General features: G+C 43.0%; 1 protein-coding gene across 2 annotated transcripts in view; it reads left to right on the top strand.

The window, feature by feature from the left end:
• BEST3 (bestrophin 3) overlaps nucleotides 1-18,571 on the top strand; it is a 53,460-nt gene extending 34,889 nt beyond the window's left edge. The window contains exon 9 of one of the 2 annotated variants that reach the window (XM_037996822.2): nucleotides 18,433-18,571. In XM_037996822.2, the coding sequence (XP_037852750.1) occupies nucleotides 18,433-18,522 (90 nt within the window). In that variant the 3' untranslated portion in view covers nucleotides 18,523-18,571. Of the gene's footprint in view, nucleotides 1-6,434; nucleotides 9,245-18,432 lie in introns of those variants that run through there. The other variant, XM_008003994.3, reaches the window with a different exon arrangement.
• The last annotated feature ends 7,366 nt before the right edge of the window (nucleotides 18,572-25,937 follow it).

The following is a 25,937-nucleotide window of genomic DNA, read 5'->3' as shown; positions in this document are numbered from 1 at the left end:
TTTAGCTTTACAAGAAAATACATAGTCTGATACATACTATTGCATGCTTATATTACAAACTACCAAAAATATCTCAAATTCTGAATTACTAACTTCAACAAAAGTGTATTCTGGGAACATTGATTTTTCACTTAATGTACCAGAAAGGAAGGAGCAATGGAAACTTCCAAGGAGATGAATGTGCATTAAGTTTATAATTTTAGAACTACTCAGGGATTCTTTCATACCCTGATGTGGGATCACTATGGGCAATCAGTTTTCATCTTTAAATGGTATCAGATGTGTACATGGCTTGATTTCCTTTTTTAACAAAATTCCTACAGAACAGAACACTATTGAAGAGGGAACTTTAAGTGAACCCCTACTTTTGGCCATAATTTCTTTTTGTGTCAGCCAGCAAGAGCCGAACATAACCAGGGTGGTAGCATGTAGCTAGATAAGCCTTGTTAAAGGCACAGGAGACCACTTCTTCAACCAGATTTGCTGAAGCCTTTGGTTCAATGATCAGATAGGCCAACACTGGGGTAGCAGCGGGGTCATCAGCTCTAAATGCAGCTTTCTGGGCTACCTTCTAGGATGCTCTAGAGCTTAGAACTGTCCACCTGAAAGAGAGTAGAGGGAGGCTGGGTGAATACAATATTTGGTCCACTGGATTTTCCTCATCACCCTTAGCCCCATACCTCCCAGTTCAGAGGGAGGGTTGCCTTGTCCATTGTATAAATCCTTGGCTACAGCTTTGATGATAATTCTGCAGTGCAGATGGTTAAAAATAGCCGCATGTGCCTCAGATGGGTTTGAAGAGTACATTTTGCTTTGCCCATGAAAAGATGCTTCTCCACGCATGTCTCTGCCCTGATAGATTCTCAGGCAAATTATCGGCTCCCTCCACGGCAGTCGCCTGACTGGGAATACACTAGCAATTTGAAAACAATAAATCTGCAGCGAGAAGTAGAATGCATCATACTAAATATCGTTTTCCTAAATTCCTCATTTCAGTTCTGTTAAAAAGGCCTCTTTTTATTTGAATTTAAATTGTCAAAATACCGCTTCAAAAGTAGAGCAGAGAAAGAGAGACAAGCATCGTCCAGTTTTATCTTTCAGTCTTTTTGAAGCTCTATATTTACCTAATCACTCTCATGAGAAGGGGGTTGCTTTGCAAAAAGCTTTCTTTGGAGAAATGCATTAAATCCTTCAAACTATCAGGGCTATTTTTGTCTTTCTATATTAGACACACCCCAAGAAGTATGGCAGTCTGCTGACATCTTCGTCAGCCTGTCTCTTGCCTCTTTGTTATGGCAGCAGAGGGTGAAGCATGTTCTTCTGCACCCCTGACCAGCCCAAGCATCTTTTAAAGTTCCTAATAAATCATGGCTGCTTATGCCCTCGGATGTTTGTCATTTGCAGGGGAAACCGTGGGGCTGTGTTTGTGGAGGTATTCCATATAGATTTTGAAATTTGGGTTTTTTATTAATACTTGAGATTAAAATTATTTTAATCCAGACATCTATCTAATCTGTGGAAATAATACGTGCTCTTCCTTCTTCTGGACTCACCTATAACTAACTAGCCTGACTGGCTTAACAGAACCTTTTCTCTCTCTCCTTCTTCTACTCTTCTCCCTTTCAAAAATAGCCCAATATATGACACAATCGTTCTCATTCTCATGTTTTCTATGTTTTTGTATTGATGGTTTCCATTGCACAATAAGTGTATATTGCAGAGTTTGATGATGTTTGGCAAATGGCACAAAAAAACAATATTGAGAGGCAAGGTCAGGGCAGTCTGTCTCCACAATTTTCACCATTTGAGCAGCCCTCTCTTCCTTCCCTCGAATAACCCAGCTTCTTCCAGTTCTTATATTTCCTCTTCACGCGCCCAGTGCCCTATCATTAAATGGCTTATCATTAAATGGCTAAGTCATCCCTTTTGAAGGTGTTAATTGTTAAGTGATATCTCCTGGTGTAGTAACAATTTTAAAAGGACAATCTTGAAGAAGAAAAGAGAGTGACCTTCAGAAACACATTATCATCTCCTCCAACCCTGTATGAGAAGTCAATGATGACTTGGAAACCACTTCTGAAAGTTTGCCAGTCATTGACAGAGTCCTTTTTACATCTTCTACTTTCAAAGCTTTTCTACACATGTCACCCCTTTTGAACTTTCAAACGCAGGTAAAGGATAATTATCACCAGCTTACCAAGAATGATACTAAGTCACAATAGATTAAATGAGTCCCCAAAGATCACACAGCTGGTTGGTGTCAGCATGGACAGCAGCAATCCTGGCTCTGCAAGTTCTCAAAATAAATTATTTTTCCCACCACAGAGACAGTTCTCAAATTTCATCCCTGGAAACTGATGGCTGCATGACACTTTCCATGAATGTCCTCCTATCTCTAATTGCCTGCCTCTCTCAGTCCAAATAAATTCCAGAACATAAAACCGAGCTTTTTCAGCTGACTCTCTCTAATAGGAATATAATGAGGGTACTTTTGTTCTATCATATAATATTTCTGCTATTAGTTGGTTAAGTGGTATTATATTGAGCCTCAGGATTGTACTAACCCTAGACTAAGAGGATACTTTAAATATCAAATAAGGAGCAGAAAAAAAAAAAAACAAAAAAAAACATAAAGTAAACTAAAATTTATACCCCAGCCTCCCATTTGGGAAATACTCTTTCAAACTATTCTAAGGCCGAGTGTGGTAGCTCTCACCTATAATCCCAACACTTTGGGAAGTCAAGACAAGAGGACCACTTCAGGCCAGGAGTTCAAGACCAGCATGGGCAACATAGGGAGACCCCATCTCTACCAAAAATAAAAAATTATCCAGGCATGGTGGTGCACACCTACGGTCCTAGCTACTTGAGAGGCTAAGGTGGAAGGATCGCTTTAGCCCAAGAGGTCAAGGCTACAGTGAGCCATGATTGTGCCACTGCCCTCTAGCCTGGGTCACAGAGTGAGGCCTTGTCTCTAAATAAATAAATAAGTATTCTATTTTAAACTATTTTGTTCTTAAAGCACAGCTTCTGCTGTCATATTGGGAATAGTGGCTACCAGAGAAAGGAGGAGATGAACATTGTGTGTTTAGATCTTCCATGGAAGCATTCAGAAGAAATGTCATTAGGTTTGTCATGCTGGGGAGTTTCCCTACTGCTCTGTTACAGCATTAAGACCTGGAGGGCATCATTCATCACTCAGCGTAAGATATGTAAAACTGCCCCCAAGAGCACAGAACACAAAGTGTTCTTCCAAAGACCGTGTTTCAGACTAAAGGAGTGAAAAGTTTTCAAGTCATGTTTCTTATCCAAAGCAATCATCAACATTGCTTTTTGTGTAGCCTTCCACCATGGACACCCCTACCAACACCACACAACCCTAGCAATGCCCTCCATTCTCAAAGACAATCCACAGCTTCCCTCTGTCTCTGGGATAAAGTCCACATCCCGCAACCTGCTATACGACTCTTCATGGCACAGTCTAAGGACCTCTTTCCAGCCTAGGCCTGACACTTTTCTGTGTTTCACACAGATTCAAGTACCTGTTTCTCACAAACACCCTCAACTTTCCTGCTGCCTTATCTGTTCAAGTCACTTCTTTCATGTGGAATGCTCTGTCCTTTTCCTATCTATCCAATTCCCACTCAGTGTCAAAGCCCAGCTCAAAAATTTGCTTTGCCCCAACTGTAGATATTTATTTATATGTCTTCTCTCTCCTTTTCAGTGATCATTTAAAAGGTACCTAATGCAGCAAATTGTTCATGATAAGTGCTCAATAAATTTAGTCGGGTGAATAAACAGATAAATTTCATGCATCCACTCCATAGTCTTATGAGCCAGAGGTACAATAAGGTCTTCTTGGCAGACCTACCCAATGTCAGTCATGAATCAGTAGAATGTTAGCAAGAACACTAGATGTGCTGCAGCTTGCTTGTTGCAACTTGTCTTTTTCCCCCATCTATGACCCAGGGGTTTATACCTCTTGTTGCAGTTGAAGGTCTTATACATACGTCCTACAACAGGGCATAAAGTTTTTGTCTTTGAGTCACAAAGTTTTGAGGTATTAAAAATAAAAACTTTTTTCCATAGAAGACTGTCTGTCTTACAATACTGCATCCTTTAGAGGTAGTTTAAAAAAACAAATCTTAAATAAATAGTTGAGATCCCAAATGGAAGACAGATGCTTGTCCTATATAGACAGATTGCCAGCTTGTCCTTGATTCCCAGAACACATCCAGAGTGGCTATGGTAGTGAACAAGTTCACTTGTGGCTCCGCTGGTGTCCTCCGCCCTAAGTAAATCGGTGCCTGTGGAGTGTGACTGGAGAGTTGACCAAATGCAATCCACCCAGCAGGGTCACCAAGGCCACTGAAGCATGAGTCTGCATTTTTCAAGTCGACGTAATAGAATCTGAGCCTCACACAGTGGAGGGTGGATCAGAAGGCTATCTGGTAGCCAAGGGTGCTGCTGGGGCTTTAGAAAAACAGCACAAGGCTGTAATCGAACGCCGTCCGGCACATTCAGCCAGTTAATCATCTCAGTCATCCATGTTTTATTCATAAACATGAGGAACAATGTTTCTTTGGCTGCTTGCTTTGCCCTTTCAAGTTACACCAATATTATACCGTCCCAATGTTTTCCTTCATGTCACATAAAATGCACACGGCATCTTGTCACCAGAGATGTCTCTACCAATATTGGACTGAGACCGGCTGATTACTGTTGCTCCCAGAGCTAGCACGATGAGCATTTGTAATTCAAGGGCAAGGCTTTAAGTTGTTCTTCAAACCCCATTAAGGCTGTAAGTCCACGGAGATGTGTAGCAAATAACTATGTAATCCGAGGCCAGAGTAGACCAAATTACCAAACAGGCTTATCTCACCTCAATTATTCATTTTATATCAGTCCTGATGGAGATTTAAAATGTTAGGACTGGCCAAGCGTGGTGGCTCATGCCTGTAATCCCAGCACTTTGGGAGGGCAAGGTGGGCGGATCATTTGAGGTCAGGAGTTCAAGACATCCTGGCCAACATGGTAAAACCTGTCTCTACTAAAAATACAAAAATTAGCTGGGCGTGGTGGCACCTGCCTGTAATCCCAGCTATTGAGGAGGCTGAGGCCTGAGAATCACTTGAACCTGGGAGACGGAGGTTGCAGTGAGCTGAGATCATACCACTACACTCCAGCCTGGGCGACAGAATAATACTCTGTCTCAAATAAATAATTATTTAACTAAATGGTAGAATTATTTGTTTTATTTTTTAAATGGTAAAAATCCAGCAGGAAATTCTTGGTAGCCAATCCATCAAATTTAATCACAAAGGGAGCCCAATCGTGATGCAAGTTCACCCTACCTGGATGAATATATCCTTTCCACAAGGTTCCAGTTTCTCTTGTTTTAACCCTAATTGTACAGATGTAAATACAAAGCTCATCAGGAATGTTTACAAATTACCTCTGAGCAACAACTGTGCTTTACTCACTCTTCCGCCCTGGGCTCTAGCAGGCTTTCCATCAAAGCGATTAGGAGCAGGGACTTGGAGCCAGACTTCCGAATTTGCTCTCGCTAGCTGCGTACATTTAGTGAATCTCTCCAGGCCCCAGTTTCCTCATTTGTAAAGTGTAAATAATAATACTAATACCAACTCATCTAATTATTGTGATAACTGAATGAATCAATGCATAGGAGGTGCTTAGCTGGGCCTTAGTATATAGTCAATAAATGTGAACTGGTCATTGCACTCTCATGAATTTTCTCTCATCCATTGTTAAGGGGGGGTTTTATGGGTCCTTGGGAAACATGACTTTAATTCAACTGTACTAAGGGAGAAAGAATATGTACTAGGTGATAGATAGATAGATAGATAGATAGATAGATAGATAGATAGATTCATAGATATAGATATATAGATATTTCTTAATGTCTAAGTCTCTAGATCAGGGATTCTCAAAGTGTGGTCTGGGGATATCTGGGGATCCCTAAGACCCCTCCAGAGAGTCCTGAAGGTCAAAAATGTTTTCATAATAGCACAACATGTTATTTGCCTTTTTCATTCTCATTCTGTCAAGTGTCCAGAGGAATTTTCCAGAGGCCACAAGATATGTGATGATGTCATCACTTAGCAGTAAATGGAATGTGTGCTTGTACATGCTTGCATTTCAGACATTCCCCAGTTATAATTTTAAATACAGTAAAGAGTAGTATAACCCACATAAGCAAATCTCTTTGGGATACTCAATAATTTTTAAGAGTTTAAAAGGAATGTGAGATCAAAAAGTGTGAGAGCCTCTGCTAGACTATCTCAAGTCCTCAAACCCCCATTTAAAAATATATAAGGTAAACATACCAAACTCATCTCTTAACTTTGAAACTCTGCCCCCAAAACTAGGCCCCCGAAGCTACTCTGCCTGGATCTTGTCATTGTGTGTTTCAGGCTGTCTGGGTCCGACTTTCCTGACGAGGAGTGGCTGTGGAATTATGAGAAGCATGGCCACCGGCATTCCATGATAAGAAGAGTCAAGCGGTTCCTGAGTGCCCACGAACACCCCTCCAGCCCCAGAAGAAGAAGCTATAGAAGGCAGACAAGTGACAGCTCCATGTTCTTACCCCGAGATGACCTCAGCCCAGCCAGGGATCTACTGGATGTGCCCTTAAGAAACCCCCACAGGGCCTCACCCATCTGGAAGAAATCCTCCTTCCCAGAAGGAAGCCCCACACTGCGCTCCAGCATCGGAGAGCTGTCCACCATCAGGGAGACCAGCCAGACAAGCACTTTACAGAGCCTGACACCACAGTCCAGTGTGAGAACCTCGCCCATCAAAATGCCACTGGTGCCCGAAGTACTGATCACAGCGGCCGAAGCTCCGGTGCCCACTTCAGACAGCTACCACCATAACTCCGCTACCTCCATCTCGAGCTCTGAGTTTACAGGGGTTCAGCCAAGCAAGACTGAGCAGCAGCGGGGCCCCATGGGATCCATCCTGTCTCCTTCAGAGAAGGAAACACCTCCCAGAGGCCCCGGTCTCCAGACTGTTTCAGCCAGTGCCGAGGAAAATATATTCAACTGTGAAGAAGACCCTGGTGATACCTTTCTAAAAAGGTGGAGCTTTCCAGGATTCCTGGAGTCCAGCCACACTTCCCTAGGAAACCTAAGTCCAGACCCCATGAGCTCTCAGCCAGCTCTTTTAATTGACACAGAAACATCCTCAGAGGTCAGTGGGATCAACGTTGTGGCTGGCTCTCGAGTCTCTCCTGATATGCTGTATTTAATGGAAAGCCTGGACACTAAGGAAACAGATATCGTAGAGCTGAACAACAGGGAAACTGAGGAATCACCCAAATGAGTGCCACAAAGTTCTAGGACCTGGTTCTGGCCTAGATTCTTATCTCCCCAAAAGCAGCATTAGTCCCAGGACATACCTGAAGGCTGGTTAACTTTTTAAAAACATGATCACACTATATAAGCTACTTAGAACTTTGAAGGGCATTATGATCCTGACCTTTTGAGAACTGCGAAAAATCAAATGCATTCACGTCATCCATCACAACATGGCTTTCATTGGAAGTTACACAGACCACAGTGATAAATAAGTCTTAATCAAATAAGGAATCTGAAAAATATACACGACTTACAAATTCATAGATGATTAGCTGTGGAAAGAGTCTCATAAATCATAGTCCAATCCCCTAGACCTAAAGGCCCAGACACATAGGGTTCTCTATTTCTCTTCTTTTTTCTCTTTCTTCTTCTCTTTAGCCATAAAGAAAGGAGATGGATCACACAATGCCTGAAAGACCCCCTCCTTCCTAACTTTTCGTTTGAGGCTTTCTAACCATCTCATTCCTACTTTCCGATAACTAGTATTGTTATTATCACTTCCTGATTCTTAAGCTTCATCAGCACCAGAACACTTCATTCTCTTCAATTTCCTTTTCTACTTTTCTCTCTTTCCCCTTTATTCTGTCATCCTTTTTTCCCCTTCCCTTCTCTCTGGTTGTGCTGCTTTTCTAGTGACTCTAATCTGTCCCATTTTTCAGGTTATAATATTTCCTCTTGCCAAATCTGTTGCTTACATCTTGCCATGAATTTCAAAATATAAGACATTGCCAAAGCCTCCTACAGAATCATCAAAGGTGTCAACGAATCCAGCCTAATACCCTTCCAGCCTCACTTCCAGTGGAAGGCATATAGGAGTGATGGTTCCCCCCATGCCCTTGCAGCCATTGCCATTTCTTTCTGCTCCCACTCTTTGGTCTTGGGCACTGGAGAAAAAGGAAGCCAAGAGAATATGAAACTTGCATAGCCAAATGCTATGGAACCAAAGAATAAGATGACTCACGTCTGTTTAACTCGAACTCTTATGCAAAAATCCCAATTGTGTTGCAACATGGGACCAGTTACTGCGTCTATCGGGTCATTTGGGAATGAGGTAGGATACTGGGCTGGGTGGCTAATGGGGTCCAGGGCTGCATAATGGGGACCGAATGTTGGTACTCCTCCCAGGGAGCTCTCAGGACGGCTGTTTGTCGTGGGCTCCCAAGTGCCTAGGCCATGCCTTACGACTGCTGCACTTACCATTTGTCATATGATGACACTTGACTTCATATGGCTTTAGAAATGAAATCACCCTCATAACTACCATTTATTGAGTGCTCACAGTGTTCCAGGCAGCAGCGAATCTCATGAGACTGATATACTGTTATTTCCATTTTAAAGGCAAGAGAAACAGGCTTTAGAGAAGTAAGGTATTTGCCTAAAATCACATAGCCAAGAAGTGACAGTGTTCACGTTCAAACCCAGGTTTATCTGACTCAAGAGCCCACACTGTTAACCTGTATGCTTTCTCACTGTCCTATGCTATCTGTAAGGCCCTGAATCTGCCAACAATTTGCCCAGCATTCTGGAGGATGCTCCAAGGGAGGCATGCCCAAAGAGATTTAGGTTAAGGCTAAATCTCTCCAGCCTCAAGGGCCTCTCTGGGTCCTCCCTGCTCAAGTCTACCTGGGTCTTTTATGCACTCATAGAGAAGGGCATTGCTCCAGCTTGGAGTACCAGCCATAGTCCTCTTTATTTTTCATGACAGAAGAAAGTTGGCAGGACCCTCCTTCCCTTCCCCAACTCCTCCTGATACACAATGTTAAAATTGGCACATTTTCACATGACCTCATATCTCCCAGGCCTCCAAGCTGCATGACAGCAATGACACTGACTTTAACTTTTCTCAAAGGACTGAAAAGAAATAATATTAGAGGAAATGCTACACACCTTGATGGTTCTCTATGTTGGTTGGTAGAGTTAGCACCTGGGAAAGCACCATTATTCCCAAAGCACTACGTATAGACTATGGGATCAAGAGCCAATATAACACTTCAAGAAGGCAGGACCCCTAACCTTCTCCCAGTCACCACGTTCTTAATGCTATTTTATTGGATGCTTCAATTTCAGTCTGTCTATTCTCTTCTCTTTGGTTCTATCTGTTGCTCAAATTCAAGTAAGTTTCTACTTAGCTGCTTTTGAAATATAATCAGTTTTCATTCCTAAATCCAAGGTGATAAATTATACACAAATATAATAATACATTTATGAAGGGCTGGCAGTGTTCATTTATCTCTGCTTCCACGCACCCCTTATGCACTTTTATCCAGATAATTATTTAATTTCCTCAATATTTCTTCAAAATTTGAAATAGACTCTCATTTTCTCCTTGCAGTGAAAACTAAATTATGGCATGCTCGATGAGCCCATGCGGTTGAATTCAGCTATAAAATCAAGCCAGCAATTGCTCAGAGCAGATGAAGAAATTCTCTATTAATTCTAAAATGAGTTTTTACTCAACGCAGACCATGGTTGAAAAAAACAAAATGATTTCTTCTTATGTACCTGATTTCGTTGCCCGCCTAGCTCCTTTTCCCCGAGTGCTGGAACCTTCACCCACCTGGATGAATGGTCACATGGCCCGGTGCCTTAATCTTTTGGGTTTGCGTTCCAAGAACAGGCTCAACTCTGTCACGTTAAATGTGACCCGAAAGCCAGAGAGTGCGGTGAGGCCAAGCTCTATTTGTTGTGTTCTCTCCCTGCTTTGTAGAGATAACTCTGCCCTGACACTGAGGTCTGCAGTTCAGTAAGGAAATGGCCCACTAACTTTTTCTCAATTTTCCAAGAATTTAGAGATGACTGGCCCCCAGCAAAACAAAGAAGACTGTTATCTCCCCTTCCTTTATTGTCATGTCTACTTCATGGTGTATCGCCTCCATCACTCCAGGCATCCACTTTCAGCCTGGTTCAGCTAAGCTATGGAAAATATTTTAAATGGAATGGAAAAATGTAAAATTTGCCATGAAAGTAAAGATTTGTTTAAATCTTTAAAATAGACCTCTTCTTTTAGTGTTTTCCCCTCTAGATTCCTTCTCCAGATAAGTTAGATAAATTGATTCAATTTTTTCTTTTTTTTTTTTTTTGAGACAGAGTCTCACTTTGTCACCCACAGCTGGAGGGCAGTGGCACAATCTCTGCTCATTGCAACCTCCACCTCCTGGGTTTAAGCGATTCTCCTGCCTCAGCCTCCCAAGTTGCTTGGATTACAGGTACATGCCATCACACCTGGCTAATTTTTTTGTATTTTTAGTAGAGATGGGGTTTCACCATGTTGGCCAGGCTGGCCAGGCTGGTCTTGAACTCCTGACCTCAAGCGATCCACCCATCTTGGCCTCCCAAAGTGTTGGGATTACTGGGATTACAGGCATGAGCCACCATCCCCTGTTTGATTCCATTTTAAATCAGTTTTCTGAGATCTTATTTTATAAAATCTACTCTCTGAGAATCTACTGAGCCCAAGTGGCTATGTGTTATAATGGGATAAAGAAAACCAGTGTTTTCCTTTATAAACTTGAAAAAGTCTCTGTTCTTCTGAACTTCTTATTCTCATCTGTAAAATGAGCTCTTTTCTGGCTCATTTCACTGGGCCTTCATGAGATGTCGTGAGAGAAGGCTGGGAATGCAGCAGCACCGTATGGATGGCAAGCATGACTGGGGATTAATGTTCCCGTGGATTCACTATGAACTTCAGAAAAAGTCCTTCTTCTCTTCCTCATTTAGTTACTTGTTTGCCAGGATCCCCTTATTCTACAGGATTCTAACCTCTTTCATTCAGGAAGCTTTTCTTATTTCTTTTTTAGAGACAGGTCCTGCTGTGTTGCCCAGGCTGGCCGTGAACTTCCTAGCTCAAGAGATCTGCCTGTCTCAGCCTCCAAAGAAGCTGGGACTTACAGACATGCGCCACTGTGCCTGGCTCAGAAAGCTTTTCTTCTAAGACGCACACCATTAAGCTTCCAAATAATTGATCTTGTCATTTCTCTTTGGCTTTTTTTCCTTTCATATGCTTCCCAACTCCTCCCACGTCTTCTTTTTCTGCAGTGTTTTTTGTCATAGTTCTTCACTGTCCACCATATCCCAGGCCTCATCGTCATGGCAATGAATTCCTGCTCTGACCCATTGTGTGTCTCCATCCCCTCAACCAAAACATGGAACTGGAGAAAAGTAGTTGCTTCTGTTTTCTCCACTATAAATCGAGAGGATTTAGAACCCCTGGTTCAAAGTTAGAAGACCCTCTTGAGGTATCTAATCTCCCTAAATCTGGTCCTAGACCAGTTAATTAGAAAGAACAACTACAGCTGTAAAAACGCCTAAGCAAGAGCCAGTTGAAACCTAATTCCCCTGCCCCTCTCTCATCACAATCATCTACATGGTCAACAACAAACATTTTCTGATGTGCTGGGCCTATTAACAGCAACAACCAAAGATTTCCTTATTTCGTCTTGTTGAACTATGTCAGATAGGTCCTCAAGACTTTTGCATGCTTTTTTGTTTTTTTAGTTTCTATGGACCTTAATTTTTGGGACAGGCTTTTCCGGTCATAGGGCCACTGAGTCAAAAGAACCAATTCAAGAACACCAGGATCGTTCTCTTTTTGCAAATCTTACAAAACCCAGAAAAAAAGATTCCTATTCACTGGCAAAGCTCGAGAGACAGAATCCTAACAAACATTCACCTCTCTCCAAACTCTCTCTCTTCATCACCTCCACCTGTGCAGCCAGCTCGTGCCAGTCCATGGCAAATGGAAAACGCACCAATTTCTCTGTAAAATCGAGACCCAAAAACCACATTTGCCCAAGTAATTAATTCACTTTGGAGGTTACATTTTTGTGTTTTATTTTGTTTTGTTTCTAGGTTAATTCAGAAAGTGGACTCAAACCTTCCTTTTGCCACAGGTAGATTTGTCCAGGTGGTTACCTAGAATCATCTTCTCTGACCTTCTAATTTTAGACATTTGCCAAAAGCAGCAAAGGGAATGTTGTATCTTGTATCCTGAAAACAAATAAGAACGTTTCTAAAAAGGGTTTTGCACAGAAGTGCTGATGTGTTCCAGGTTCTTTGTCTAGGCCAGTGGCTCTCAGCCAGAGATGGCTTTGCACCCAGAAGATATTTGACAATGTCTGGAGATAATTTTAGTTGTCATGCTGGGGAGTATTTCTGGCATCTAGTGGGTAGAGGCCAGAAATGCTGCTAAATATCCTACAATGCACAGGACAGACGTCCACAACTATTTGGCCCAATATCCCAAGTTTGAGAAACCTGATTTAGGCCAATAAGAAGGTAAAAATGAGAAAACCACCAAGGAGATTAGTGATGAGAGATGAGCTAGAGAAAGAAATAGGGGAGAAGAGACTGGCCCAGCAACAGGCTAAATTCCTATTCTGTGTACAAGCTGTGAAATAATTACCATTTCTCCCTTGACGATAGAGGATCCGATACCTCAAATTCAGAAAAATCGGATTTGAACCCGGAGGTTTATGCTTAGATTCCTTGAGTGGCTCCTACTAGTAAGAGTAGCTAAATGCCATTGCTGGCATGACTGTAATTTCCTTAGATTATAGTTTACATAAAGATTGACCATCGATCCGGCACAGTGGCTCATGCCAATAACCCCAGCACTTTGGGAGGCCAAGGCAGGCGGGTTGCTTGAGGTCAGGAGTTTGAGACTAGCCTGGCTAACATGGCAAAATCCCATCTCTACTAAAAAAAATTACAAAAATTAGCCGGGCATGGTGGCGCACACCTGTAATCCCAGCTCTTGGGAGGCTGAGGCACAAGAATCACTTGAACCCAGGAGGTGGAGGTTGCAGTGAACTGAGATCATGCTACTGCACTCCAGCCTGGGCAACAGAGCAAGTCTGTCTCAAATACTAATAATAAATTCTTCCCAATATTATTGAAGAACTTGTGCCAATAAACTGCTAGACTGTGGATAGACAACTGATCTAGCTTCAGCTTTTATATATGTCTTTCTTAGGACTGAACAAACTGTACCTTCTAGACATGTAATTTGGCACTTTATTAGAAAGGACTTTTTAGTAGAAAAGTTACAGTGGATGGGGTCAGTTTACCACCTTCCCATGGGCCAAACTCATGGATTCCTCTGCCTCAGACTTCCAGGAGAATAATATCAAGGAATTTGTGAAATCCTGGATGATGTCACCAGTTGGACTCATATTCATAGTCATTCATGAAACATTAAGCAACTATTGAGTGTCAGGCATTCCGCTAAAGCTGGGTGTCTGGGAAGTTCTCTCCCTCCCACCCTCCCTAACAGATCTGCCACTCTCTGCAGGTCCTGGGAAATAAGAACATGCCTTCTGAAGCTCATTCATGTTTGCCCCGAGTTTGTTTTCTTCATCCCCAATGCTGTTCCCCATCCTAACTATTTTAGTTTAACGTGAAGCCCTTTGCTTGTATACATTCTTATAGAATGCATATTGTTTTGTGTGCAACTGTTTTTGGAGTATAGGTCTCATCTGTTTGTTTTTCACTTAGTACTATGTTTTTCACTTAGCACTCCCAAATTCCCTCTTGTAAATCTTATCTACTCCCCAAATTGCTTCTTGCTGCGTACTCCAGAATGTCTTATATCTCACTTACATACTGTCCCAATTGCCTCTTCCTCCCTCCAGAGACCCTAGGGACCTCCCTCCAGACACCCTAGGGACCCACAGAAGAGTTTCTTTGGGGTGTAGACCCATGAACAGATTGATCTCCTCCAGAAGTGTCCTTGCATCCCTTTCCCCAACCCCAAGCTTGGCATTGCCTCACTATCTGTTTTTTCCAGCCTGACAAATGTAAAGGGATGCCTAATTGTTGTTTAATTGACATTTATCTGATTTCTAATGCCATTAAGCATCTCTTCATGTGCCTGTGCATCCTTTCAGGACTCTTCTTCTGAAAATTGCCTTTTCAACTTCTTTGCTTTTTTATCTAATGGACTTTCCATACTTTTCTTATTGATTTTCGGGAGTTCCTTCTGTTTCTAGACTGGTAATAGACCCTTGTTGGTTTCACACATTGTAGTGGTCTTTTCTGATCTTTTGTGTGTCTATTAAAAATATCCATGGTATTTGTTTAATAGAAATCCTTAATTTAATATAATCAAATTCATCAATGTTTTTGTTTTATGCTTTTGAAGTTATTTGTATAAGAAATCCTTCCCCATCCCTCTCTCATGATATTCTCCTACATTTTTTGTCCTGTTTCCTTTACAGTGTTAAGTAGGGATAAGTTTTGTTGTTGTTTTTTTTTTCTCCATAGAGTGAGCCAATTATCTACCCATCTACTAAACGACCTTTCATAAGTTCTACATATTTTTTGCAAATTAGATACACTGGTATGAAACAAACAGCATCTGAAAGAGGGGAGAGAGAGGGTGATATGAGTGGAAGAAAAGAAATAAAACTCCAGCTCCTCCCCACTAAATACTAACTTCCTTCCAAATGCCTGCCCTCCTGCTACCTGTGAGTGGTGACATTTCCCCTTTCAGTGCTTGGGGCATAGCACTCATTTGCACAAAAGCCGACTAAAAATAGGCCAACTCTTGTATCGGACTAAACTGCAGGAGTAAAGCCTGCTACTTAAGGAGCCGTTGCTTAAGGAGAAACAGAGATGATAGTTCAGGACCCTTCAACACTCAGAAGGCGGCAAGAGCAAATCCAGAGAGGTGGAGTCCACAATCAAATTCTATTTAGGGTCTGGGATCAGCAAAGGTGGAGGCTTGCACCAAATGGCCAGCATCACTTGTTCTTACTGGCTGAGGTCTGCTCTGGGTCTACAGTCTAAGTCTTTATTCCCCTTTATGCCTCAAAGATGGGTGAATATGGAGTGTTTCCTGCCCCCCTTGGCCCTGTCCTTATAAATCAGCTGCCATGCTTGGATGGTTGCAGATGTTCAGAAGTGAATGAATCTCATCTTGTTTTTATTCCCCAAGGAACAAAACTTTCTGGAAGTGGCAGCATCTTCAATTCTAATGATAAGCTTGGTATTAATCCACATGGTTACTGGACCCTACTGACTCCAAAGGAAAAGCACAACCAAGATTAGAAAACACTTTCAATCAGTCATTTTTTTCCAAATAAAAATGGAATCCGATTACTTTCATAACTAAAGAATGAAGGAAGACAGGCAGATTTCTGTCACATTCATTCACCTCTCTTCAACATGGTTTTGCTCCCCTGGCCCTGATGCAGAGGCTACGTGCTCCTGATACTCTGCAGGGAAAAAGGTTTAGCTGGGAGGGGCCGGATGGAACAATGCCCTTCTCGTGGGTACAGTGGAAATGAGACATGCGCCAACTTGCCTTAGAAGGCAGCCAGGCCCTTTCCACTGGGATGTAAGCTCCATTCACTGGCTTTTTCAACCAGTGCATCTCCAGTGATTAGAAAACTGTCTGACCATATATATATATATAAAAGGTGCATGGATGCTTGAAGGAAAGAAAAAAAATGAATAAATAAAACCAAATCAGATCTAGATCCAAAGTTAGGAGACCTGAAAACCTCAATCAAGTGTAACCACAAACTTAGCTGTGTGATCTCAGTCAAGTTACTTGAACACTCTGGACTTCATTTTGCTCATCTCTAAATGAATGGTTAGACTAAGTTATTTAAAATCCCTCTCAAGGCCAGGCACGGTGGCTCACGCCTGTAATCCCAGCACTTTGGGACTGGTGGGTCACTTGAGGTCAGGAGTTTGAGACCATGGTGAAACCCCTTCTCTACTAAAATACAAAAAATTAGCCGAGCATGGTGACAGGCACCTGTAATCCCAGCTACTTGGGAGGCTGAGGCAGGAGAATCGCTTGCACCTGGGGGGGGGGGGGCAGAAGTTGCAGTGAGCCGAGATCGCACCACTGCACTCCAGCCTGGGTGACAGAGCAAGACTCCATCTCAAATAAATAAATAAATAAATAAATAAATTCCTCTCAAATGCTGGTTCCAGTAACATCTCTGGAGATTCTATACCTGGGGAGGAAGAAAGACACAGTTGTGATGAAAATTAGAAAATTGACCTAAATAGTGAAAGGGAAAGGAGCGTGAGATCAGGAAAGCGAGGGTTAACACCTTTTGGGTACTTAGGTTGTGCCTGATGTTTTATATATATATCACTTCAATCAGTCCTCATGACAGCTACAAAGTAAATAGGAGGAATATAGAAAAGCTAAATAACTTGCTACAGGTTACACAACAATTAAAATGTCAGTCTGGGATTTGAACACAGGTCCCGTAGGCTCATTGCTGATTCTACTATTCCACACCACATCCATAATAGTTAACCAGGTTAGGATAGAAAGTTATGTTTGCAGCACACAACTGATGAGCAGTCAATCACCAATCACCGTAACCACTCAACCACCTCTGCCGACTTACCCTTTGAGGTCCATGGAGAAACCTTGGGAGACCAACATTTATTGAACCTATTAGGTGGCAGTTATGGCAGTAAGTGCTGTCCATACCTTATCACATTTAATTCTCTTAACAAGCTGTGAAGTATCTCTGAGCTCATTTTATAGGTAAGGAAACTGGGGTTTGGAGAAAAAACTTAGCGTTCCTGGGAACCTTAACAAAAATGCAGTGAGCTTTAGCCCTTCCAAAAGCTTACCTATCAGTCTGCCCTTAGCCATCCTCTAGTGGATGTGTGGTAATATTATAATAAACCAATACTGAACACTCTGCCAAATAACTAGAACACAATTTGTGCTCTAATTCAGTTGGCCATCCCTTTCACCCTGGCATTTCATCAACCAGAAAAAATAAAAACCAAACATCATCAAACAAAAGAGGCGCCCCGTAGGTTCTTCAATTCTCATATGTACATAAATGCCATTGAAGTCCCAAGAAAAGTGTCAAATAAATTTAAGGCCCAAAACCAAACAGCTACCGGATTTGAATCTACTTTCTTCTAATAGTTAACTGTAAATAAAGATGCAAATTGAATAAATTACATTCATTACAATCAGCAACGATTTATCAATTATACTAAAAATACTATTTTAAAAATAGCTAAACAATGAGGACTCACCAGTCAAATGGCCTGGAAAAATAAAATAGTGTTAAACATAATACTAGCAAAAGAAAGTGGAGTTTGTGTCATAATCAAAACCCAATGCAGTACTTATATCCCTAATAACACTATGCCCAGCGGAACCATAATTAAAGCATTACAGAATCTTACTGCCCTATCAAATAAGCTAGCCAAAAATTCTGAACTAAACAATCCCTTCATAAATTTAATTAAAAAATTGGTTCAGTAAATTTAAAAAAACTTACGCCCTCAATCCTCATCTCTCTAGCCATTAAAATAGAGTTACTTATTCTCATAAAATACTGCATCATACCCTGTGCCCCAAAATTAATACAAAAACTTAATAAAACAACTCTCACTAAAACCTCTTGCAATCCTCCTCCCCCTAATTCAAATAAACTTTTCCTTCTAAAAGACCAAGTAAAACAGAGCCAAATTATGCTACAACAAACTTTTTTTAAGTTATAACAATTCCTTATCACATTTAATTCTCTTAACGAGCTGTGAAGTATCTCTATGCCCATTTTATAGGTGAGGAAACCGGGGTTTGGGGAAATAAACTACTGTACCCATGCCAGAGCTGATAACGAGCAGAGTTGGGTTTCAAAATCAGGCCTGCGCATAAGCCATGAGGCAGATGTGTGACTTCACTGAAGGATAGCCCAACCCTACAGCTTATTTCCCTATAAACACAATCCCTACAGTTGTACCTGCTCCCCTCCTGATCCCTTGCTTCATTGGCAACAACTTAAACTCTTGGGTTTAATATGGGATTGTACTTTGTCATGAGTCCAAACTGGTTTGGGTGCCTGAAGCACATCTGAAGATCCAGTGCAAGACCAGCAATTCCTTCTTCTTTGTACACATGTAAGGTTTTCAGGTTCTGAGACCATGCTTCAGAACACTGAAATTACATTAAATGTGTGGTGGCCTGTGTGAATTCAACTCTGTGAGCTTGGCGAAGAAAAGAGAAGCACCTGTATATGTGTAGAAAGAAAAGACCATTCTCCCTTCTCCCCTTCTCCCCGGGAAACAGATGTCTAAGAATGAGTGGAAGATGGAAGATAGAAAAATCCCACTCCCTCAGCCTCAATTCCAGAGTGATCCTGGTGGTTAAAGGTACAACACTCGAATCTTTCAAACAACTTGGCTCCTAAACACAAGCCAACAATCTCATCTGCTGCTCAACTGAAAAACATTCTCCACTTTTTAGCATCCAGGCATGTGGCGTTCCTGAGAAATGCACTTTAATTAATGCCCAACATGGTACCTTCCTAGGAGATTTTAATGGTAATTTTCACTCTACCAGTGTTCTCATGTGTGCTGACTTCAGGGCCCAACCCTCACAGATGGTCAGTATTACTCACTCAAAGCTTTAAACTGGGGCATTCCAGAAGTACCAGTTTCCATGATGAAAAGTGGAACAGTAGAAACACTTAAAGCAATTTTACTGAATCTAGTTTTTGTCTTTTTTTTTACATTAAGCAAAATAATGTTTACTAATAAGTTTCTTAATTTAGCAGTCTGAAACACAATTAGATATATACAATTTTGGTCTGCAGTGGGACGGTGTCTGGTGGTCTGAATCTGATTTTCAGATAGCTCTTTTATTTTTGGCCAGCATGCTCCAATTTACCGCAGTCTCCACCACTCCCTATTGCCCTACACTAGGCCTGCTTCACTCATTTGTTGCCTGCCTAGCCCTCATAGTTATCTTGAGTTTGTACTTCTTTTACTAAAGCATCACTGGCTCCATGAAGACCTCAGCCACTGTGAGTTCCATAAATGCACTGAGGGAAAGAATAAGAAAACGCAGAAGTTAAAGTTCTCAGATCATCTTTCTGCTCACTTCTATAAACTCCCAGCAGCCCCATGCTATCACTCAGACATGTTAAACCTGCATGCTTTTCTCTTGTTGACCTGCCTCTCTGGGTGAAATACACAGTCATGGTATTCGCCCTGGCTGGATGACAGTGTAAATCATCCAAGATGCAGGGACTCCCAGCACCAACCAACCCTGCTTGACCAGGCCCCATTGGCAGCAGGCCTGGCAGAGATGTCAGATCCCAGACAACTCAGGAACAGCATGTCATTGCCATGCCATTCCCACTCGGGAAACTCGAGCCTCTTCATTCAGGTTTGTATAGCCACAGCCGCTGTTCACGGAACCTGGCAGGCTGGTTGGCTCTTACCATAGCGGGGGCAGCCAGGAGCCCTCCTGCTATTTCCATCCTTTAGCCTCAGGAGCCATCAGTCACTCCCAGGTCAGCTCCACAGCAATGGGCATGGAGCGCTGAGCAACAGAGAGCACTCCACACAGACAGGAGACAAAAGGATCTGGGATGGGTTTTTTTGGGGGGGGATGGGGGCACAGGGGTTTGAGATGGAGTTTCACTCTCTCACCTAGGCTGGTGTTCAGTGGCACAGTCTCGTCTCACTGCAACCTCTGCCTCCTGGGCTCAAGCGATTCTCGTGCCTCGGCCTTCCAAGTAGCTGGGATTACAAGCATGCCCCACCATGCCCGGCTAATGTTTGTATTTTTAGTAGAGACGGAGTTTCACCATGCTGGCCAGGCCACTCCTGCCCTCAAGTGATCTGCCCACCTTGGCCTCCCAAAGTGCTGGAATTACAGGTGTGCACCACTGTGTGCAGCCTAGGATATGGCATGTGTTAAAGCCAGCTTTACTCTCCCAAGGAAAAAGGCAAGCCAGTAAGTGGAGGAAGAAGAAACAGCTAAGCCAGAGTTAGTAAATCCTGCTGGTGGGAGAGATGGCTAAGGACAAGATCAAACCCCCTCACTGCAGGGGAAATAAAACTTCTGAAAGTTGTAAGTGACCAAAAGTTGATAAAAGACTGATGTGAGGCAAAATGTCAGTCAAATGTAAGAGGCAAGAATATGCCCGTGTTCTTGAGTTCTCTCCATGATGGGCGCTGGCTTTGTGTCTAGCCAACACAAGGTTCAGAGCCACTTTCCTCCGAATATTTCCAGGGACACTCAGAGAGCCTGTGGAAGGAGCACTCAGGCGTTTGAGAGCAAAGAGCAGAAAGCCAGCGTCAGAGTAGAAATGACCCTGTCCTTCAGCTGTCCCATCGAGGTCGATGGGGTCTGGCCCCCCAGCCACCAGTGCAGTTCTCTGCAGCTGCCTCACCTCCAGTACCCAAGGCTAAGGGAGTCAATATTTCTCCCACACAGTTTTTGCAAACCCCACTCTGTTGTTACCCCACTGAAACATGCAGCATAGGGTGGGGCACAGTGGCTCACATCTGTAATCCCAGCAATAAGAGGCCAAGGCAAGAGGATTGTTTGAGACCAGGAGTTTGAGACCCACCTGGGCAACATAGTAAGTGCCCATCTCCACCAAAAAAGAATAAATAAATAAAAATAAAAATAAAATAAAAATTAGCCTTAAAAATTAGCCAGGCATGCTGGCACGTGCCTATAGTCCCAGCTACTCAGAAGGCTAAGGCAGGAGGATGGCTTGAGCCTAGGAGGTCAAGGTGGCAGTGAGCTATGATCACGCCACTGTGCTCCAGCGTAGGTGACAAAGACTGTCTCCAAAAACCAAAACAAAACAAAAATATGCAGTAAAAATCAGATATAAGTATGTCTCCTAGGATCCAGGGCTGTCCAGAGTTGGTGTTGACATCTAAAACTTGTGTGATACACACAAATCCCCTCCCTCAGGGCCTCCTAGAACCTAAAAGAGCAGATATATGTCACTGCCACCTGGCATCCACAACACCTGCGGGCTGAGTACCAGCCAGGTACCTTTCCTATGTATTTTTCAGCAGACAATGTGTACTTCCCATGGTCTGTGATCCACAATATACCAGGGGAGTAAGTTCTTCTTGTTTTTTGTTTGTTTGTTTGTTTGTTTTTCCTAGAGATGGATCTCGCTATGTAGCCCAGGCTGGCCTTGAACTCCTGGACTCAAGTGATCCTCCCACCTCAGCTTCTTGAGTTGCTGGGACTACTGGGATATGCCACCGTGCCTGGTTTATGAGCCCTGATTTTACTTTACATTCCACATATAAAACCAAATTTCAAACATGGCCTGGTCAACCTTTGTGAAGAACCGAGGTCATTGAACATAAAAGTAAGAATATGAGCTTTGGGCCAGGCGTGGTGGCTCACGCCTATAATCCCAACACTTTGAGAGGCCGAGGCGGGTGGATCACCTGAGGTCAGGAGTTCGAGAGCAGCCTGGCCAACATGGCAAAACCCCATCTCTACTGAAAACACCAAAAAAATTAGCAGGGCTTGGTGGCAGGCACCTGTAATCCCAGCTACTCAGGAAGTTGAGGCAGAAGAATCACTTGAACCCAAAAGGTAGAGGTTGCAGTAAGCCGAGATAGCACCATGGCACTCCAGCCTAGGTGACAGAGCAAGACTCTGTCTCAAAAAAAAAAAAAAAAAAAAAAAGAATATATGAGCTTTGGACTCAGATTTCACGGGTTCAGATCTTGGATAGACCACTTTTGGTGACAAGTTACTTAACCTTTCTGTGACTTGGTTTTCTCACGAATAAAATGGAGATAACAGTAATACCTATTTTTGCGGGTATTAATAAATTCATATTACACTGCCTGCCATATAGCATATACAATAAATACTTGCTATTACGTTTGTATCATCATATTATTAAATAGTATGGTGATTAAGAGCTGAGGCACTGCTCTAGTCGGGCTGAAACATTTTCTAGCTGTGAGACCTTGGGCGAGCTACCCAATATCCCTTAGCCTCAATTTCATCAATTACAAAATTGTGTTAATGCCAGAACCTTCCTCATCAGGTTGTTTGAAAAATTAAATGAAATTGTGAAGATAAAGCGATTAATACACGGTCTGATGCAAAGTTATGACTCAGTAATTATTAACTTTTTAATATTAGTTTAAAAAATGGGCTACACTTTCGAGCAAAAGATTTGGGATTAATTTTTCCTCCCCTTCCCCCTCCTCAGATTTCATAATTTTTAATGTTTCTTCTCTAAAGTATATAAATGACTATTTTGCGAAGTCAAATATCTATGGACATTATTTCTTAAATCTCCCGCCTTGGACCGATTTGATAAAAACAGCACGTAACAAACTCCACGTGGCGGAAGCAAAGGCCAAGGGAGGAACACCAGCGAGTTTCTCCACGCTGCCTCCAGGTGGCAGCAGTTAGCATGGTGCGCCTCAAAAGGCCCAGATGAGGGCCTCCGCTTCAATCCATCTGAAAGCAAGGGTGGAAGCTTTGTTCATCCCTGAGGGCGACTGGAGGTTCTCAGATGCACTTGACATTGCCTCTGGGGAAGGAGGCTTGGGACATGGATGGACAGGGCTGGGGTGATCAGGGCTGCCCCTAACGTATGTAGAGCCCCTGTGTATGTAAATAATTTGAGTCATTCCAAATCAGTATGCTGAAAACACAAAACGCTGCACCAGACCCAGGAGTGACTCATGCATCAGTCAGGTTCCTCCTGGGAGTAGGGCCTGCAGGATAACCCCATATGCCTTAGAGCGCCTTGTCCAGATGGCATTGCCAGCCCTGCCAGTCTCAGGCACCAGGGAGGGACTTGAATATGAGAAACTTTAGAGAAAGATGCTTCAAAGCACAGAGGGACTTTTGGGTAGAAACAGCCTTTCTTAGGGGCAGGGGTTCTGCATCCCTTGGTCCGAGATAATACACAAGCACACACACTTTATTTCTTTAAGCTCTTGTTAATGTTTAAAATCCGTTCTAAATGGATTGCTTACCAAAGACAGAATCCAAGAAATTGGCAACTGAAGGTCTTATCAGGAGGGGGAAATGGGCCGGGCGCGGTGGCTCACGCCTGTAATCCCAGCACTTTGGGAGGCCGAGGCGCATGGATCACCTGAGGTCAGGAGTTTGAGACTAGCCTGGCCAACATGGAGAACGTCTTCAAATCAGTGGGGAATGTGGAATGGAGAGCCTCTTCATCTGCAGAACATCAAGGAATAGACCTCAGAGGCTGCTGATACCCACTGGCTCCCAGCTGATTGGAGTAAATGCATTCACAGTAGGTCTCCATGTCACTGACCTGTCAGTTCTTATAACCTTGGGGTGAGAAGGAAATTTTTGTGTCACCTGGTTCAGTGCCTTTTTGTGTGATAGAATTCTCTCTACAATCACCCTGCCAAGATTCATCCAGCTGGAATCCCTTTAGTGAAAGACAATTCACCCTTCCTGAGACAACACACTGCGTGCTGGGACATTACACTCTTTAGAGGCCTTCTCCATGTTGAGTGAAAAGCTGTCCCCTGACAGCCAGATCCCACTGGTTCTCATTCTGCCTCTGGGTCCACACCTAAGAAGTCCATCCTCCTGCCCACTTAGGACCTGCCTCAAACATCTGAAGAGTATGATACTTCTATACATGCTCTCAACACACACACACATGCACGCACACACACAGACACACACACACACACACACACACTTCGTTCCTTGAGACCAAACCTTGCCAAACCAAGAATCAAATTGTTCTTTACATCTGATGATCCTGAGTCCTTCCACTGTCCTGATCTGTCTCTACTGGAGGTGTCAAAAATGGTTCTACTCAAATGTGCACCCGGAAGCAAGCACAGTACTCCTCATGTTTGGTGGGTGGGAGGTGGAATTTTTTTTTAACCAGTGCAAAGTAGAACAGCAAAATCAGCCTCCTTGTTAGGAACACTCAGCTTCTATCTATGTGGCCCGCGATGCCGGGGTCATGCCTGTTCTGTGGGCTGCTGTACCTCCCAGAGGCTAGACCACTGTCTGGCACTGGGTAGACGCTCAAGAAGTATTTGTTTAATAGACATGAATGATATATTGAAAGTATAAGTTCATTTTTGTTTTACCTTTTTATAGCAGCAGTTAGTGATTGTTGTTGCCAATAGTCAGGAGGAACTTTGGGATTCCATATCAGATATGATTCTGGAGGCTGGGCTATTGGCTACGTGTAGCAAAGTCTACTAATTGTCTCCCAGGATCCATTCTAGGGATCGCAAGTGACTACATTTGGGCAATAGAATGTGAGCAAAACATGACAGGTGCAATTTGCAGATCATCTGGAAGGAGAAGCTGCGTCGCTCCCTTTCTGCATTCCTGCTGTCTGGGAGATGGCTGACTGGAGCGATCTTGGAAGCCATGTGTTGAGGATGACAGAGCTACCCCCTGATGCTGGACCTGTTTCATGACTTGCATGACACTGGATTCGGGGGTCTCTGTTACAGCATTTCAGCTGGTGCCCTAACTAATACAACAACATATCCTGGAATTTCATCTCAGAAACTCTTCATAGCATCGGTCCTCTCTCCCATATTACCCTTTAGTAATATTCCAGAGCCCATTACTCCCAGTACCAAATCACAAGGTCTCTGAGCAACAACGACAATTCCTAGGACTAACCTTAGGCTTACTGTTGTCAATCAACATTTGACACCATTGCCTGGGTGTGATGGCTCACACTTGTAATCCCAGCACTTTTGGGAGGCCAAGGTGGGCAGATCATTTGAGGTCAACTGGCAAACATGGTGAAACCCCATCTCTACTGAAAATACAAAAGTTAGGTGGGTGTGGTGGTGCATGCCTGTAATCCCAGCTACTCAGGAGGCTGAGGCACAAGAATCTCTTGAACCTGGGAGGTGGAGGTTGCAGTGAGGTGAGATCATAACACTGTACCCCAGCCAGGATGACAGAGTACTACTCCATCTCAGGAAAAAAAAAAAAAAAAAAAATCTACACTTAAAAAACTCCAAAGCAAAAATATCTGGACAATAGTTGAAAAATACAAAAATGAAATTTAATTAAAATATTGAAAACATTATTATAAGAAGAAATCATCAAATAAAGACAGAGATTCCAACTTATTTTCTCCTCAAGGTCACTACCAGCAACAGCTTTGCCTTTGATCCTGTTATTTTCTTTGACCTATTTATGGCACGACTAGTCTCACAGCAACCATGCAGTGCCGGTCATTATTATTTTCAGATGAAGAGTCTGAGGGGGCTGGGCACGGCGGCTCACACCTGTAATCCCAGCACTTTGGGAGGCCAAGGCAGGTGGATCATGAGGTCAGGAGATCGAGACCATCTTGGCTAACACGGTGAAACCCCATCTCTACTAAAAATACAAAAAATTAGCTGGGCGTGGTGGTGGGTGCCTGTAGTCCCAGCTACTCGGGAGGATGAGGCAGGAGAATGGCGTGAACCTAGGAGGTGGAGCTTGCAGTGAGCCGAGATCACGCCACTGCACTCCAGCCTAGGAGACAGCGAGACTCCGTCTCAAAAAAAAAAAAAAAAAAAAAAAAAAGTAGGAGGGAGATCTGAGGGTCAGGAAGGTTCACATTGCTTTCTCAAAGCCACACAGCTATCAGGCAGCAGAACCAGCATTCAAGCCTGTCAGTCTCCAGGCAGCAACTTTCTGTTACCACTCCAGTAAGTAAGACTTAGCTAGTAACAAACAGAACAGGAGTGTGCTTTTCAACTTTGAGCTGAGCCTCCTCACTGAGGCTCTGGACTTGCCTCTTCACTGGGTGTTGGCAG

Source organism: Chlorocebus sabaeus, chromosome 11 (assembly GCF_047675955.1).
Source record: "Chlorocebus sabaeus isolate Y175 chromosome 11, mChlSab1.0.hap1, whole genome shotgun sequence".
NCBI lineage: Eukaryota > Metazoa > Chordata > Mammalia > Primates > Cercopithecidae > Chlorocebus > Chlorocebus sabaeus.
This window is presented reverse-complemented; position numbering and strand designations above follow the sequence as displayed.